General features: G+C 41.6%; 1 protein-coding gene across 2 annotated transcripts in view; it reads right to left on the minus strand.

Annotated features, from left to right (window-relative positions):
* Window positions 1-1539: 1539 nt before the first annotated feature.
* LOC143135672 (protein NLRC3-like) overlaps window positions 1540-13043 on the minus strand; it is a 39496-nt gene continuing 27992 nt past the window's right edge. For both annotated transcript variants that reach the window (XM_076296146.1, XM_076296145.1), the window contains 6 exons: window positions 11752-11925; window positions 9054-9227; window positions 7882-8055; window positions 5495-5668; window positions 5027-5200; window positions 1540-1614 (listed from right to left, as the gene is read on the minus strand). In XM_076296146.1, the coding sequence (XP_076152261.1) occupies window positions 1602-1614; window positions 5027-5200; window positions 5495-5668; window positions 7882-8055; window positions 9054-9227; window positions 11752-11925 (883 nt within the window). In that variant the 3' untranslated portion in view covers window positions 1540-1601. The remainder of the gene's footprint in view (window positions 1615-5026; window positions 5201-5494; window positions 5669-7881; window positions 8056-9053; window positions 9228-11751; window positions 11926-13043) is intronic.

Below are 13043 nucleotides of genomic sequence, written 5' to 3' on the forward strand. Positions count from 1 at the left end.
TTGTGGATTATGAAATACATTGGAAACAATGTCAGCATTATTTTACTGGGCTATTTATTATTGGGTTCCCCTGTTGGTCAAACAAGCTTACTTAAGCCTATAGACTACCATTATCACAGCCCACTCCTGTGTTTTAGGCTACCCTTAACTACATTTTGTACAAAGTGCAAAGAGTTTTAGCTTTAGGTTAGTGCCTCTTAAAAATCTATAAAATATATTCTTTAAATATCACAAGACGTTACAAACAGATTTCTTTTAAAATGCATATCTCAGTGTTTCTAGACACAATTTAGTGTTAATGCATTAAGTGACTCTGGTAAGTTAAATTTGCTATATGCAGTGGCTCTGTTAAGAGTGTATTGGGAGGTATAAGTATAAGTAAGTATAAGTATAAGTATATATAGTCTTTTAATCCTGTGAGGGAAATGTGGTCTCTGCATTTATCCCAATCCTGCAACAACAGCGGCGCTCAGGGAGCAGTGAGGGGTTAGGTTCCTTGCTCAAGGGCACTTCAGCCGTGCCTACTGGTCGGTGTTCGAACCGGCAACCCTCCGGTTACATGTCCGAAGCGCTAACCTGCCCCGATGTGCACCGTTCCTGGAGTCACTGCAATACCGGGTCGATGCGTGGAGCGGACGGAGCAAGCCCCTCTTCCGTCTCCCAGGTGGTGGGGCAGTAAGGGCCCAGCACTGACAGAGAACACCTACTTATCAGGCTTTTAAAAAGAGCTACGAATACATTCATTGCTGCACATCTAGGCATGTAGTGGCTTTGAGGATTGACTGCTGGTGAATTTATGGTTTATTTTCCATTTAGGCCAATTTTTGTATGCAAAGGCTGACTGTCATTATCACTGAATGAAGAAATAAACATGCCACTGGAGAAGAAACCTGTTATTACAGAAAGCACAACGAATGTCATTTTGAATTCTTCAGTCCTCAGTTTTTACCGCACCATCTATCTCCATTCTCCCCTCACGAAATCTAATGCAGCCGTGGCAACAAGCCCACGCTAGTGTATCTTTGATTGGATTGGAGTCAGCTAGTGATGGCTTCATACATAACAACAATAGATACAACAGATAATGACACCTCACTGCTGTGCTCTCCTCAGGAAAAGGCTGTTTCCTGTGTGCTGCTGCAAGCTGGGGACGTGTTCATGATCCTCCCCAGGCATTCTGCAGCACAGATTGTATGTGAGGGTGTGTATGTGTGTGTTTGTGTTGGATCCATGTATGTTTAGATGGAAGAGTGTGTGTGTGTGTGTGTGTGTGTGTGGGGGGGGGGGTATTGGAGAGAGTTGGGGCTGGGGGAGTGGGGGACAGAGAGTGTGTGAGGGTGTGAGTTTATGTTAGAGGAGAATCAGTGTGTGTGTGTGTGTGTTGGATCCCTGTATGTGTAGATGGAGGAGTGTGTGCATGTGTGAGAGAGAGAGAGAAAAATAGTCTGTGTAGAGGCATGTGTGTGTGTGTGTGGGGGGGGGGGTGGAGTGTATGACTGGGGGAGTATGAGAGGCAGTGTGTATGTGTGTGTGTGTGTGTGTGTGTGTGTGTGTGTGTTAGATCCCACCCAGTTCAGGGTCAGAGCAGAACACACTGATGCTCAGTAACGCCATCTGCAGGATGAGAGGGAGAAGATGATAATCAATCAGTGTCAATGACTGATAAAACTGGTATGTGTCAAATATTGAATAAAGCAGAAAACATATTTCAATGAATGATCAATTGGGTGTTTTTTTTAAATTGTTCTCAAAAAATATTTATTTTTCTCCACGTAAATAGTGTCATTCTTTTGTTTTCTTTATGCAGTTTATCTACCTTTAACTATAAAATATAATTCATGCCCATCACTTGAAATATGTATGAGTTTGAGGACTTTATAGCCTAAAACTCCTTCAGCTCATCATATATCTCCATTCATCTATGTATATATATATCTATGGAGGGCTCTATTGTGAAATCAGTAACAGCAACAGTTGCAGTTAATAACAGCAACAGTAACAGTTAATGCATTTTTCAAAACAATTTGTACAAAATGTACCACATAATGTATTATCTTCACAGTGCACCAGCGCACATCCAAATTACACAAAATTTGTGCAAAACATGATTACAATGGGAAACAACATAATTAGAATAAAGATATTATTACGAAATACATCTCACAATGAGTACTTATGCACCATCATTTGCAAATCGGCAATGACAGATAAAAGAGTTTAGGTGAGGCAGAGGCAAATATGGAGCACTGTTACGAGATGTAAGCAGCAAATCCTCTGCAGGATAAATGTCCTTAATTTTTTATTCAGTCATTCGAACATTATTTGGGTAAGTGTTTTCGATGGTAACCTATTTTCAATCAATAGTGAAAGTAACTGTGTATAACTGTTTTGGCGTTGACTATGAGACCACAGTGAAGTTAGTTTCACTTTGCCAATGAGTTCAAATAATAGACGAGTGCAAATGCATGTAGGCTATACTCTGCTATAGGTTTTAGTAAAGCATGGTTTAGTGGAACAACTGTTCCATACGGTCTCGTGTGCAAGCAGATTCCTTCAAATGTACCGTTGACTATCAAAATACCAATGCACAATATGACAGTTTAATCTGTAAATATTTTCTAATGAATAGTGTGCAAGGCAGCAAGTATATGTTGGCATAACTATTTAAAAACTACAATGTTACACATTATTGTGTGTGGAGGGGTTGATGGCAAGAGAGTAGATATGTTAGATATGTTATTCGTTTTTACTGTTGACAGCAATTATAATTTCATAATTAATGTGCTTATTTTGGTCATATTGACTTGATAAAACCAGTAAACATAGTAGATAAACTGTTTATTTGCCTGAAGCATTTGGTCCAACAGTAATCCATAATCCATAACTTGCAATCAGAAGTGTTCACGCATGCGTGATAAAATCAGTTAATTTTGCCATAGAGACGGGTGTTACAACTAACCCGCACAAGTCATGTTTTTATTTTCATTTCCTTGCATTTGCTGTGACTATATAAATCAAATGGCACTCATGTTGACTCGAAACAGAGGGACTGAAGATATGTATGACATGTGATTGAAGTCTACAAGCACAAATTTCATGAAGCAAACTTAAACAAACAGTTACGGTTTATAAACAAGAACATTTTGCAATGCTTAAATTTTGCCCTTTTTTGCTTAAAGCTGCAGTTGGCAAGATGTTTTCACTGAAACTGACACTATGCTACGACAGAACAACATAAATCAGCCGGTTTTAGAAAAACCTACCTCCACCTAGAGCCTGTTATTTGTTTAGCAAAAATTCACATCTCCCGGTTCTTTTGGTCCAATCAGAGCAGGACTGTGTGAGATCTGACTGTCAATCACAGTCTGGTGCATAGATATTAGAAAGCTAGATACCGCATTGTCCGTCGAGTTCTATTAGGTGCCATCATAAACGTGGCCGCCATATTGCTGGGGGCAACCCCTTTACTGTCTATGGGCAACACTTGCCCGCAATCAGAGACACCTGTCTGATTTCCAGTCAGAGTCACATGTTCCTTCATTGGCCTCCAGTGATTGTTGCCCCCACCAAGATGGCGTCACTATTTACGTACGTTCTGGAGCCCAATGCGGTATCTAGCTTTCTAATATCTATGGTCTGGTGCGCACTGACGAGCACAAACTCGATGAGAGGGTGCTCTGTGGTAGTGGGGGAGGGGCATGAGAGTTGTAAACATTCAAAATGTTGGCTAATTCCCCTCAATCTGTCAGACTTGCCAACTGCAACTTTAATGTCTCTGGTTGTATTTATCGTAGACCATTTCATATTTGGATGGCTGTAAGATTGTAGATAATTGTATGATATCTGTCTATTTACGTTTCCGTAGCTACACCATATCTGGAGAATAAAACAATGTTACATTTGTACAGATGTTACATTTGTACCAAAATGACTACTGCGAGAAGATAACTCATATTTAATCGCATTGCATCACTTGTGATGGAAACACAGATTGTGCTTTGTCAGATTTCGACAAATACTTTTATTTTGCACAAAGCTGTAATGGAACTGCTGCTATAGAGATAGGCTACACATGACAAAAGGAGAGAGAGAGGGATGAAAGATCAATGGATCAATAAAAGCAGAGGAACACAGAGGAAACAGACAGAAGAGAGATAATCTGGAGGATAGAAAATAAAAGACTCTCATGCTCTAAAGCAGAGGTTCCCAAACTGTGAGGCGCGCCTCCCCTGGGGGGCGCCAAATCATTTGAGGGGAGGCGCGGAAGGTTGATTCAAAAAAGAAGGAAAAACGTTTATTTCATGTTAGAACTATCTATGTTTTTTTTCAATGATTATGTAATTGTCAACATTATAAAATCGAAATAAATCATAGAAGAGATGTATACTAAATCTTTGGGATAGTGGAAAGTATTATTGATCCCTATGAGAATATATTGTGCCAAACTTCATAACGTAATTTAGCAGTGCAGCCGAACTAGCTGCAAGTTACCAGTGAGCTCCAAGCGGATTTGTACACGCAGCCTTACAACACTGTTTACAGCTCTTCGAGTCACGGTAAAATGTATTTTTTGGTACATACTAATTTAGATAAACTTATGGTGTGGGTGCTTGCGTTTCTTTAGGAATCCGCTGCCTTGGTTTGTATAGAAATGAATATTAAGTGACAGATACACGTAAAAAGTTGGATATACGTCACGGTAATATGTGACGTTCCGATAGCTAACTTAAAATGGACAGATTTGTCACATTTTATCGCTGCACAGCTCCAGCTTGAGATGGGCAACAAAGCCAAACGTCGAAAATATGATAAACTCATTGCATTGCATAACATAGTATAGCACCGATTTAAGTGGCTTAACTGAAGTGATCATTCTTTGAAGTGAATCATTATTTGAAAATGATTGTCGGGGAGAGGGGGGGAGGGGCGCGGAAGTGTCACTGTTTTCAGAGGGGAGGCCCACATTGATGGAGTTTGGGAACCCATGCTCTAAAGACCTGAGTGACATGTTTAGATATTTACTCACTCTAGTTTCTCTAGTTTACAGTGTGGGTCCTCCACTAGAGCAGAGAGCTGCTCTAAAGTTGATTTACTCAGGTTATTGGCCCTCAGATTTAGCTGTCTGAGACTTGAGGAGCGTGAGGTCAGAGCAGACGCCAGATAGGAACAGCTCTTCTCTGTCAGCTTACAGTTGGTCAGCCTGAAACAAAATTGATTTGAATCATAATTACAGATTCTCTCACTCTCACACACACACACACACTCTTTCACACACACCTATTTCCCTGTAATGTGAGCCCGGCATTACACACACTCACACGCACACATGGTTACCTAAAACACATATAAGCCCATACAATTAAGTCACTCCTACTGTGACTCAAACAGACCCCCCCCCCCCCCCACACACACACACAAACATGCCACCCCCCCCCCCCCCCCCCCCACACACACACACACACACAAACATGCCCCCCCCCCCCCACACACTTACTGTAGGTCCTCCAGTTTGCAGTTTTTATGACCAAGTGCAGAACATAAATGTTCAACTCCTGAGTCCAGCAGGTCATTGCCACTCAGGTCCAGCTGTCTGAGACTTGAGGAGTGTGAGGTCAGAGCAGAGGCCAGAGAAGAACAGCTCTTGTCAGTCAGATTACAGCGCATCAGCCTGAAACAGAATGACAGATCTGAATATTGATCATCAATCCTCTTGTCATACTCACACACACACACACACACACACACAAAACCCTAACACCTCAACCTCAGAATAAGGCAAAAACAGGAAGCCTTTCAAACACAGGACTGAACTTCACTCAAAATCATAAATTGAATCAAGGCCAAGTTCAAATTCAAAGAGGAATTGGATTAAGAATTCAGCGCAATACACACTAAACTTTCAAAAAAGAACACTCACAAACCTGAACTGAAATTAACTGCAATAAACCACACCACCATGTTCGCTGAGGATGTAAAGACTTGCATTTAAACATACTGTATACTTATGCATTTTATTCAAAGCAACTTACATGTCATATACGTCTCCCCAGCACAACTTGGGAGTTAAATGCTCAAGGGCACAACGGTGGCATTCAGGACTTCAGGAGTGCACACACAAGCTAACACGCAACCTAGAAACACCTTGTTGCGCCATGCGCTCGGCGTTTGATAACGAAAACACTCCCAATGTGGACTGGACATCCTACTAAATTTGAATAAGCTTTTGACGAGTGAAGATGCGTTTTAGACGGTCATGATAGGGCCCATGATGTTTAGCCATTAAATGTTAAAATGGCTTGCCATGGATGCACACACAGCCATCATAATGCATAAGTACTGCAAACATAACGTTAATCTAGCCGCGTGAATGTGGGACGGGACAGACCAACTTCTGACTTGAATCAAACGTAACCCAGAGACACATACACGCACACAGAACCACTTTGCAGGTGCGCTCTCTCTCTCGCAGCATGACTTCTCACCAAGTCAAATTATGCTAGGTGTTTCTACATCAACTGCTAAACGACAGGAAAGGAAAAAAAAGTTTAACAATCAGGAACTGTCAGGAATTTTGCAAACACAAAACATACTGTAGAGTGGTCCTGAGACGCGAGGGAACATGGATGTGTTCTCCATTTGAGGAATGTAATCGATTGCGGACGTGCACAGACAGCTACAGAGACGGAGCGCATGCTAAAATTTCACTTTCTAGAATGTGCATTCATTATTCAAGTAGACCTATTATAAAATAGCCTATTATTGTTTCAATATGCCTCAAACACATTTTTTCATGTGTTGTCACAAACACTTAAATCCTATTAGAAAAACATGTTAGTAAAGGCTATGTTAAAGGTTGTTTTCTCATTGACGCCTGTAATAAGGAAAATGCCCCCCCCCCAAAAAAAAAAAAAAAACTGTATTAATGCCCCCTATGTGAAGGAGCAGTTCCCCCCTTTTTTGAAAAATTCATTTTAAGCCCTGAAAAGAAACTAGAGTGTGAACGCATCTGGCAGAAGCTGTGTGGCAGTTTGCAGAGGGCATATACTGTAAAGTTCAGGCGACTATGTCACGTTAGTGTAGAAATAGCTATTTTAGCGATAAGCTATAAGAAGATACAGAGATTACTAATGAGAAAGTAACACCGAGTTAACATGAGTTTGCCTACCTGATGTTACGTAAGGGATAATGTATAGAACGCCGGTCATTATTGGGAAAAAAAGTCCCGAAAGGGCGAACCGGACCCCGACACAGCTGATCAACTGTCTGCTTTCACTTTTGAATGAAGTTCCAATGCAAGAAGTGAACGGTCTACTTGCGGAGTGATATGAAAAACTTAAATCAGCAGCACAAAACCCATTGCCATTGACAGCGGTAATCATATGTTTGCAGCGGTAATTACATGAAAATATTTTACCGTAGAACGTTGGGAAATCCCATTCAAGTCAATGGAGCATTATACTAGCATTGTGAAGAGCCGTATAATAAGAAGCTGTAACTTACTACTGCCCATGCAAACACTCGTATTAAGTTGTTTTACATCCACTGGGTAAAACAGACATAGTTATATATCCATAGAGATCCTTTCCATTTTGGCCAACATTTGTGATTACATGTTGAACATGTCGGTAGCAAAAAAAGAGGTCTATTTGACGTATGTCATGCCTACCCCATTGGATTTCTATCTGTACAGTAGCCGCCATTACCGTGATTCCTACAATTCTTAGCGTTTTTTTACGACACAATCCAGAGCTCTATAGAAAAAGTTAATAAAAACTGGTGCAAACCTGTTGACATCCTATTCATAACCTAACCTCTTGACAAAACTGCTTAGACCCATTTTTAGTGGTTGAAAGTAGTAGTAGAAAAATGACAATTACTTACTGTAGTTCCTCCAGTTTGCAGTTTTGATGACAAAGTGCAGAACATAAAAGTTCCACTCCTGAGTCCAGCAGCTTATTCTCACTCAGCTTCAGCTGTCTGAGACTTGAGGAGTGTGCGGTCAGGGCAGAGGCCAGATAAGAACAGCTCTTCTCAGTCAGCTTACAACTCCAAAGCCTGAAACAAAATGAATGATAGATTTTAATGTTAACCCAAACTCCCACAGTTTCACACTCTCCAACACACTCACACACATTATCTCTCACACAAATGCGCACACACAAACACACACATACACACACTCCATTACCCACTTTTGCATACCTTTCCTCTTTCTCTCTTCCTCTCTCTCACACACACATTCTCCTCCAGCATACACTTCCTCACACACATTCTCTCTCCCCCACTACTCAAATCACACACACACACACACACACACTCTCTATCTAATAAATACACACTCTCACACATATACATTCTCTCCACTATCTGCCGTGTTTAGTTTACCAAATGCTCCATAATATCAATCAAAAGCAAGGACTATCGTGACTGATAATGACTGACTCTTCTCTATTATTGTGTTACATACTCCAAATGTAAAGCACTTTGAGCTGCATTCTGTGTATGAAATGAGCTATACAAATAAAGCTTATTTTATTGTCAGTTTTGTAGATGTGCTTTTGTAATTAAACAAACAAATAAAAAATAAACACACACACACACACACACACACACACACTCAGAGGTAGGAGTAAGTCACACATGCAAGTCACAAGCAAGTCTCAAGTCTTAACCTTCAAGTCTCAATCAAGTCCAAGTCATTTTTGGTGACAATCAAGCAAGTGAAGTCAAGTCATAGCTTGAGTCAAACAAGCCTATTATTGTTTCAATATGCCTCAAACAATAGGTAGGCTACATCAAATTATGAAAATATATTTAAACAATTCAATATCCATAATACCCATAAGTAGTTTATATTTTCCTCAATTAGCTCATAAACATGAGGTGCATTTTTGTCTTGACTGTAGCTGTGTCTCATTTCAGGGGCTATATGGTTCTAATCGTGCATTCATGGGCTTCGGAAAAAACCTTTTTCCCAGTGAAAACGTCATCATTCCACATAATATACATCACTTCATGTGGGAATCAAACTTGCTGCATGAATTCATACTTACTTTAGTTCCTCCAGTTTGCAGTTTTGATGACAAAGTGCAGAACATAAAAGTTCCACTCCTGTGTCAAGCAGCTCATTGTAACTCAGGTCCAGCAGTCTGAGACTTGAGGAGTCTGATGTCAGAGCAGAGGCCAGATAGGAACTGCTCTTATCTGTCAGATTACATCTCCAGAGCCTGAAACATAATGATAAATTAATATTAATCACCAACTCTCTACTTTCACACACACACAATCACTCCCTTACATACAGCTCCCCTCCCTTTCTCTCTCTTCACACACACACAAACACACACACACACACACACACACACAAAATAGAGTTCAGTGTACATATCGTACAGCCGACAGGAAATTTCAGACATCGTTCCTGCAGTGCTGACATCTTTATCAGTGTAATCTCAGAGATTGCCAAAACTCCGCCAGCTCCGTTATACCGACCGGAAGTAACCACATAGCCGGGGTAGTCAGGGTAGACAGGGTGGACTGAGAGCTAGGCTAAAGCTCACTCCACATTGACTTTCTTTACCTTGCCAATGTTTGTTCCCTGGCGAACAACTGCAGCTGCGGATCACCACAAACAGATTGATTATGGACTGTAACTTATGCATTGTCTAAACCAGTGATGCCAGGGTTACGGCCCGCGGGCCGGACCCGGCCCGACTGTATGTCACATCCGGCCTGCAGAGTGATAAGGGGAGAATATATTTTTATTTTATTTGTATTTAATTTTCGGTGAAATTCGGCAGTTGGTCTGTTGCTGCTGCTCGCCTCAGCTGCAGCAGCGTGCTGACGGAAGACTAGTCGCTATCGAAATGTTATCAAACTCGTTACAAAGTATTATGATGGTGTTCGTGCTTTTCAAAGTAAACTGGCGTTATGGAGGACGCAGCTCTCCAAGCGCAATGCAGCCCACTTCCCCTGTCTAAAATCTCAGCCTGTTAATCGAGTATGGGCAAGTAGGCTACGCAAACTTGCTTTCCGGACTCAGGCATGAGTTTGACAATTGATTCACGTTTTTTGCTGAACTGGAAAAGGACTTTGCGCTTTTTTGCTCTCCATTCACGATTGACGCTTCCGAGGTCCCAGAGGCGATCCAAATGGAACTGATAAAACTGCAGTGTTGTGCACCGTCGAAGGATTAGCCTACTATGTATCTGTTGCAATCGAATCATTTGATCAATCCTTGCCACAACAGTACCCAATGCTCACAGCCTTTGCAGGTAAAATACTCGATGTATGTTTAGGACAACATATTTATGTGAGCAGGCCATTTCTGTGATGAATATGAATAAATCAAAAGTGCGAAATCGCCTGACGCACGGACATCTGAATGATGTTATGTAGGCTAAATAGCCACTGAAACTGTCCCCCGATACTGTATGGACAAGCTGGTGAAAGTTAAAAGGTGTCTTTTTGTTTTGAATAATTCCTACTGGATATTCAATCACATGGCCCATTGTTGGACTACTTTATTCTGGCGCTTACTTTCTGTGACTCGTTTCTTTTAATTGGCCTAATTACGCATTGACGTGTTTTCATGTGCAAGCCTTCAATAAATATAATAAAAGTAACACTTGTGTTATTTATAGGAAATGTGTTTTGTTGGCACCTAGTTTATTTTGTTGCATTTCTAATTTATAAATGTAGGCTACTTGCATGGATAGGAAAACGTTTTTAGAGGGAAACTGTCTCCTGCTTTAGGTTATGTAATTGTAGGGCTCATTGTGAGGCTATTTTGGTGCCAATGGCCTTCATGAATAATTTCAAATAGCCTACCTATCCATGTGTTTGGCACTTTCAGTATTTGGCATTTTCAGTCAGTTCAGTGTAATCTGGCCCCCTGAGGTCTCACTTGAAAAAAATCTGGCCCCCTGTCCAATTTCACCATGGCATCCCTGGTCTAAACTATTGGCCATTGAATAAAGTTGTGATTTTTCGCACATGTCTTGCATCTGCCAGTTGCTCATGACTTCGGATACTGTAGACGTGAATTGGGCGCTGACTTTGGTCTTGGAGCATAGGGCCTATAATTATAAATGATCCAACTAACATGACGATCTGGAATGAAATACATGCAGGGAAGGTAACATTTCTCAGTATAAAAATGTGTGATAACAAAACACTATGCAAACAAATCACATTTATCTACTGAAATGGAAACCCCACGGAGTTTGTTTTGTATGCTACTTATTCCCAACTAGCGCGAAGTACAGAGCTACACCAAAGATTGTTGGCTACACCACACCAGCGACGCACAACAATAACTAGGCTACACTCAAGCATAGTTTAGGTGAGCTAACAGAAAACCATACGTGCGAGGGTATTAGCTGCATTCAACGCAGATACATGAATCTAGCTGCTACGTGTCACGAGTAGGCTTCATGAATGTGTAGAGGCTACAATAATTTAAGGGAAATTAAGTATTGGTGGGTGGTATCAGGGACATTTTATGTGTACGAGTACGAGTATATGGGCCCAGTATCGGCCCGATCCCTGATGCCAGTATCGGTATCGGGCCATCACTAATAGACTTACTACCTAAATTAAAAAACAATTATACTTAGTAAGGGTTGCACTCTCACACACAAACTCTGCACACACACACACACACACACACACACACACACACACACACACACACACACACACACACACACACACACCTCACACAAACTGACTAAACCAAGTGATACTTACTGTAGTTCCTCTAGTTTGCAGTTTTGATGACAAAGTGCAGAACATAAAAGTTCCACTCCTGAGTCCAGCAGCGCATTGCCACTCAGGCCCAGCAGTCTGAGACTTGAGGAGTGTGCAGTCAGGGCAGAGGCCAAATAGGAACAGCTCTTCTCAGTCAGATTACTGTTATCCAGGCTGAAACAGAATGAGGGATCGGAATATTAAGCACCTATCTTCTACTCACACACAGACACACACACAGACACACATTCGACCATGTCTACCTCTAATTGGTTCTATTGCCCAAGTACTCATCACTCATCATACATGTGAAACACACAGTGAGGACAGTCTGAGTTTGGCTTGAAAATACTGACTGGAGAGTGTTTGCCACTTAGGCCACCCATGATTCCCACATGGACATTACTGAAGGCACGCGGCATTGCCTTCAGATAAGGTGATGCTCAGGCTTTGAGCTCATCCAGAGCTAACTTGAAGAGGGGCATCAAAAAGACCAAGCACAACCACAAGCTAAGGATCAAGGGTCACTTTAAGAACAACTATGACTCCCAGAGCATGTGGCATGGCATCCAGGCCATCACAGACTACAAACCTACTAACACCCCCCGTCCACCATCACAGATGCCTCCTTGCCTGATGAGCTGAACCACTATGGGTGCTTTGACAAGGACAACAAGGAGGTGGCCATCAAGGCTGTGGTCTCTGCAGAACACCAGTCCCTCACACTCTCCACCACCGTGTGTGTGGCACTGAACTTAACCTGTCATACATAACCTGTCAACATATTCAACCTGTCGCTAGCCCAGGCAGTTGTCCCCGCATGCTTCAAAACCACCTCCATTTTGCCGGTGCCAAAACACTCCACTGCAATGAGTCGTAATGGCTTCCGTCCAATTGCCTTCACCCACATCATCATGAAGTGCTTCGAGAGGCTGGTTTCACATTGACAACAGCAACACCTATGTGAGAACACTGTTCATTAACTGATCAACTGATCACCAAACTCAGTGCATCAATACCTCCCTCTGTAACTGGATTCTGAACTTCCTTTTATATTCATTTTTTCCAGATTCATATGGCATACTTATCATGGTAAACAAGCTCATTACCAGGTGTTTAACAGTAGCCTAACACACACTCGGAGACCTCTCAAATCCACCGCCACTCCTTCTCCACGTCTCTCCATCCGTCATCCCATCAGCTCGGGTCCACAGCTGCACATAATTGGGAACAGCCTCGATGGCCTATGGCATGTAAAAATATCAGTAAGTATAAGTATATCTACTCTTTTG

The sequence above is a fragment of the Alosa pseudoharengus genome, unplaced genomic scaffold (assembly GCF_046254945.1).
Source record: "Alosa pseudoharengus isolate Yale_2024_CS ecotype anadromous, Long Island Sound unplaced genomic scaffold, YU_APseudo_1.1 YU_APseudo_1.1_scf_1, whole genome shotgun sequence".
In the NCBI taxonomy this organism is placed as follows: Eukaryota; Metazoa; Chordata; class Actinopteri; order Clupeiformes; family Clupeidae; genus Alosa; species Alosa pseudoharengus.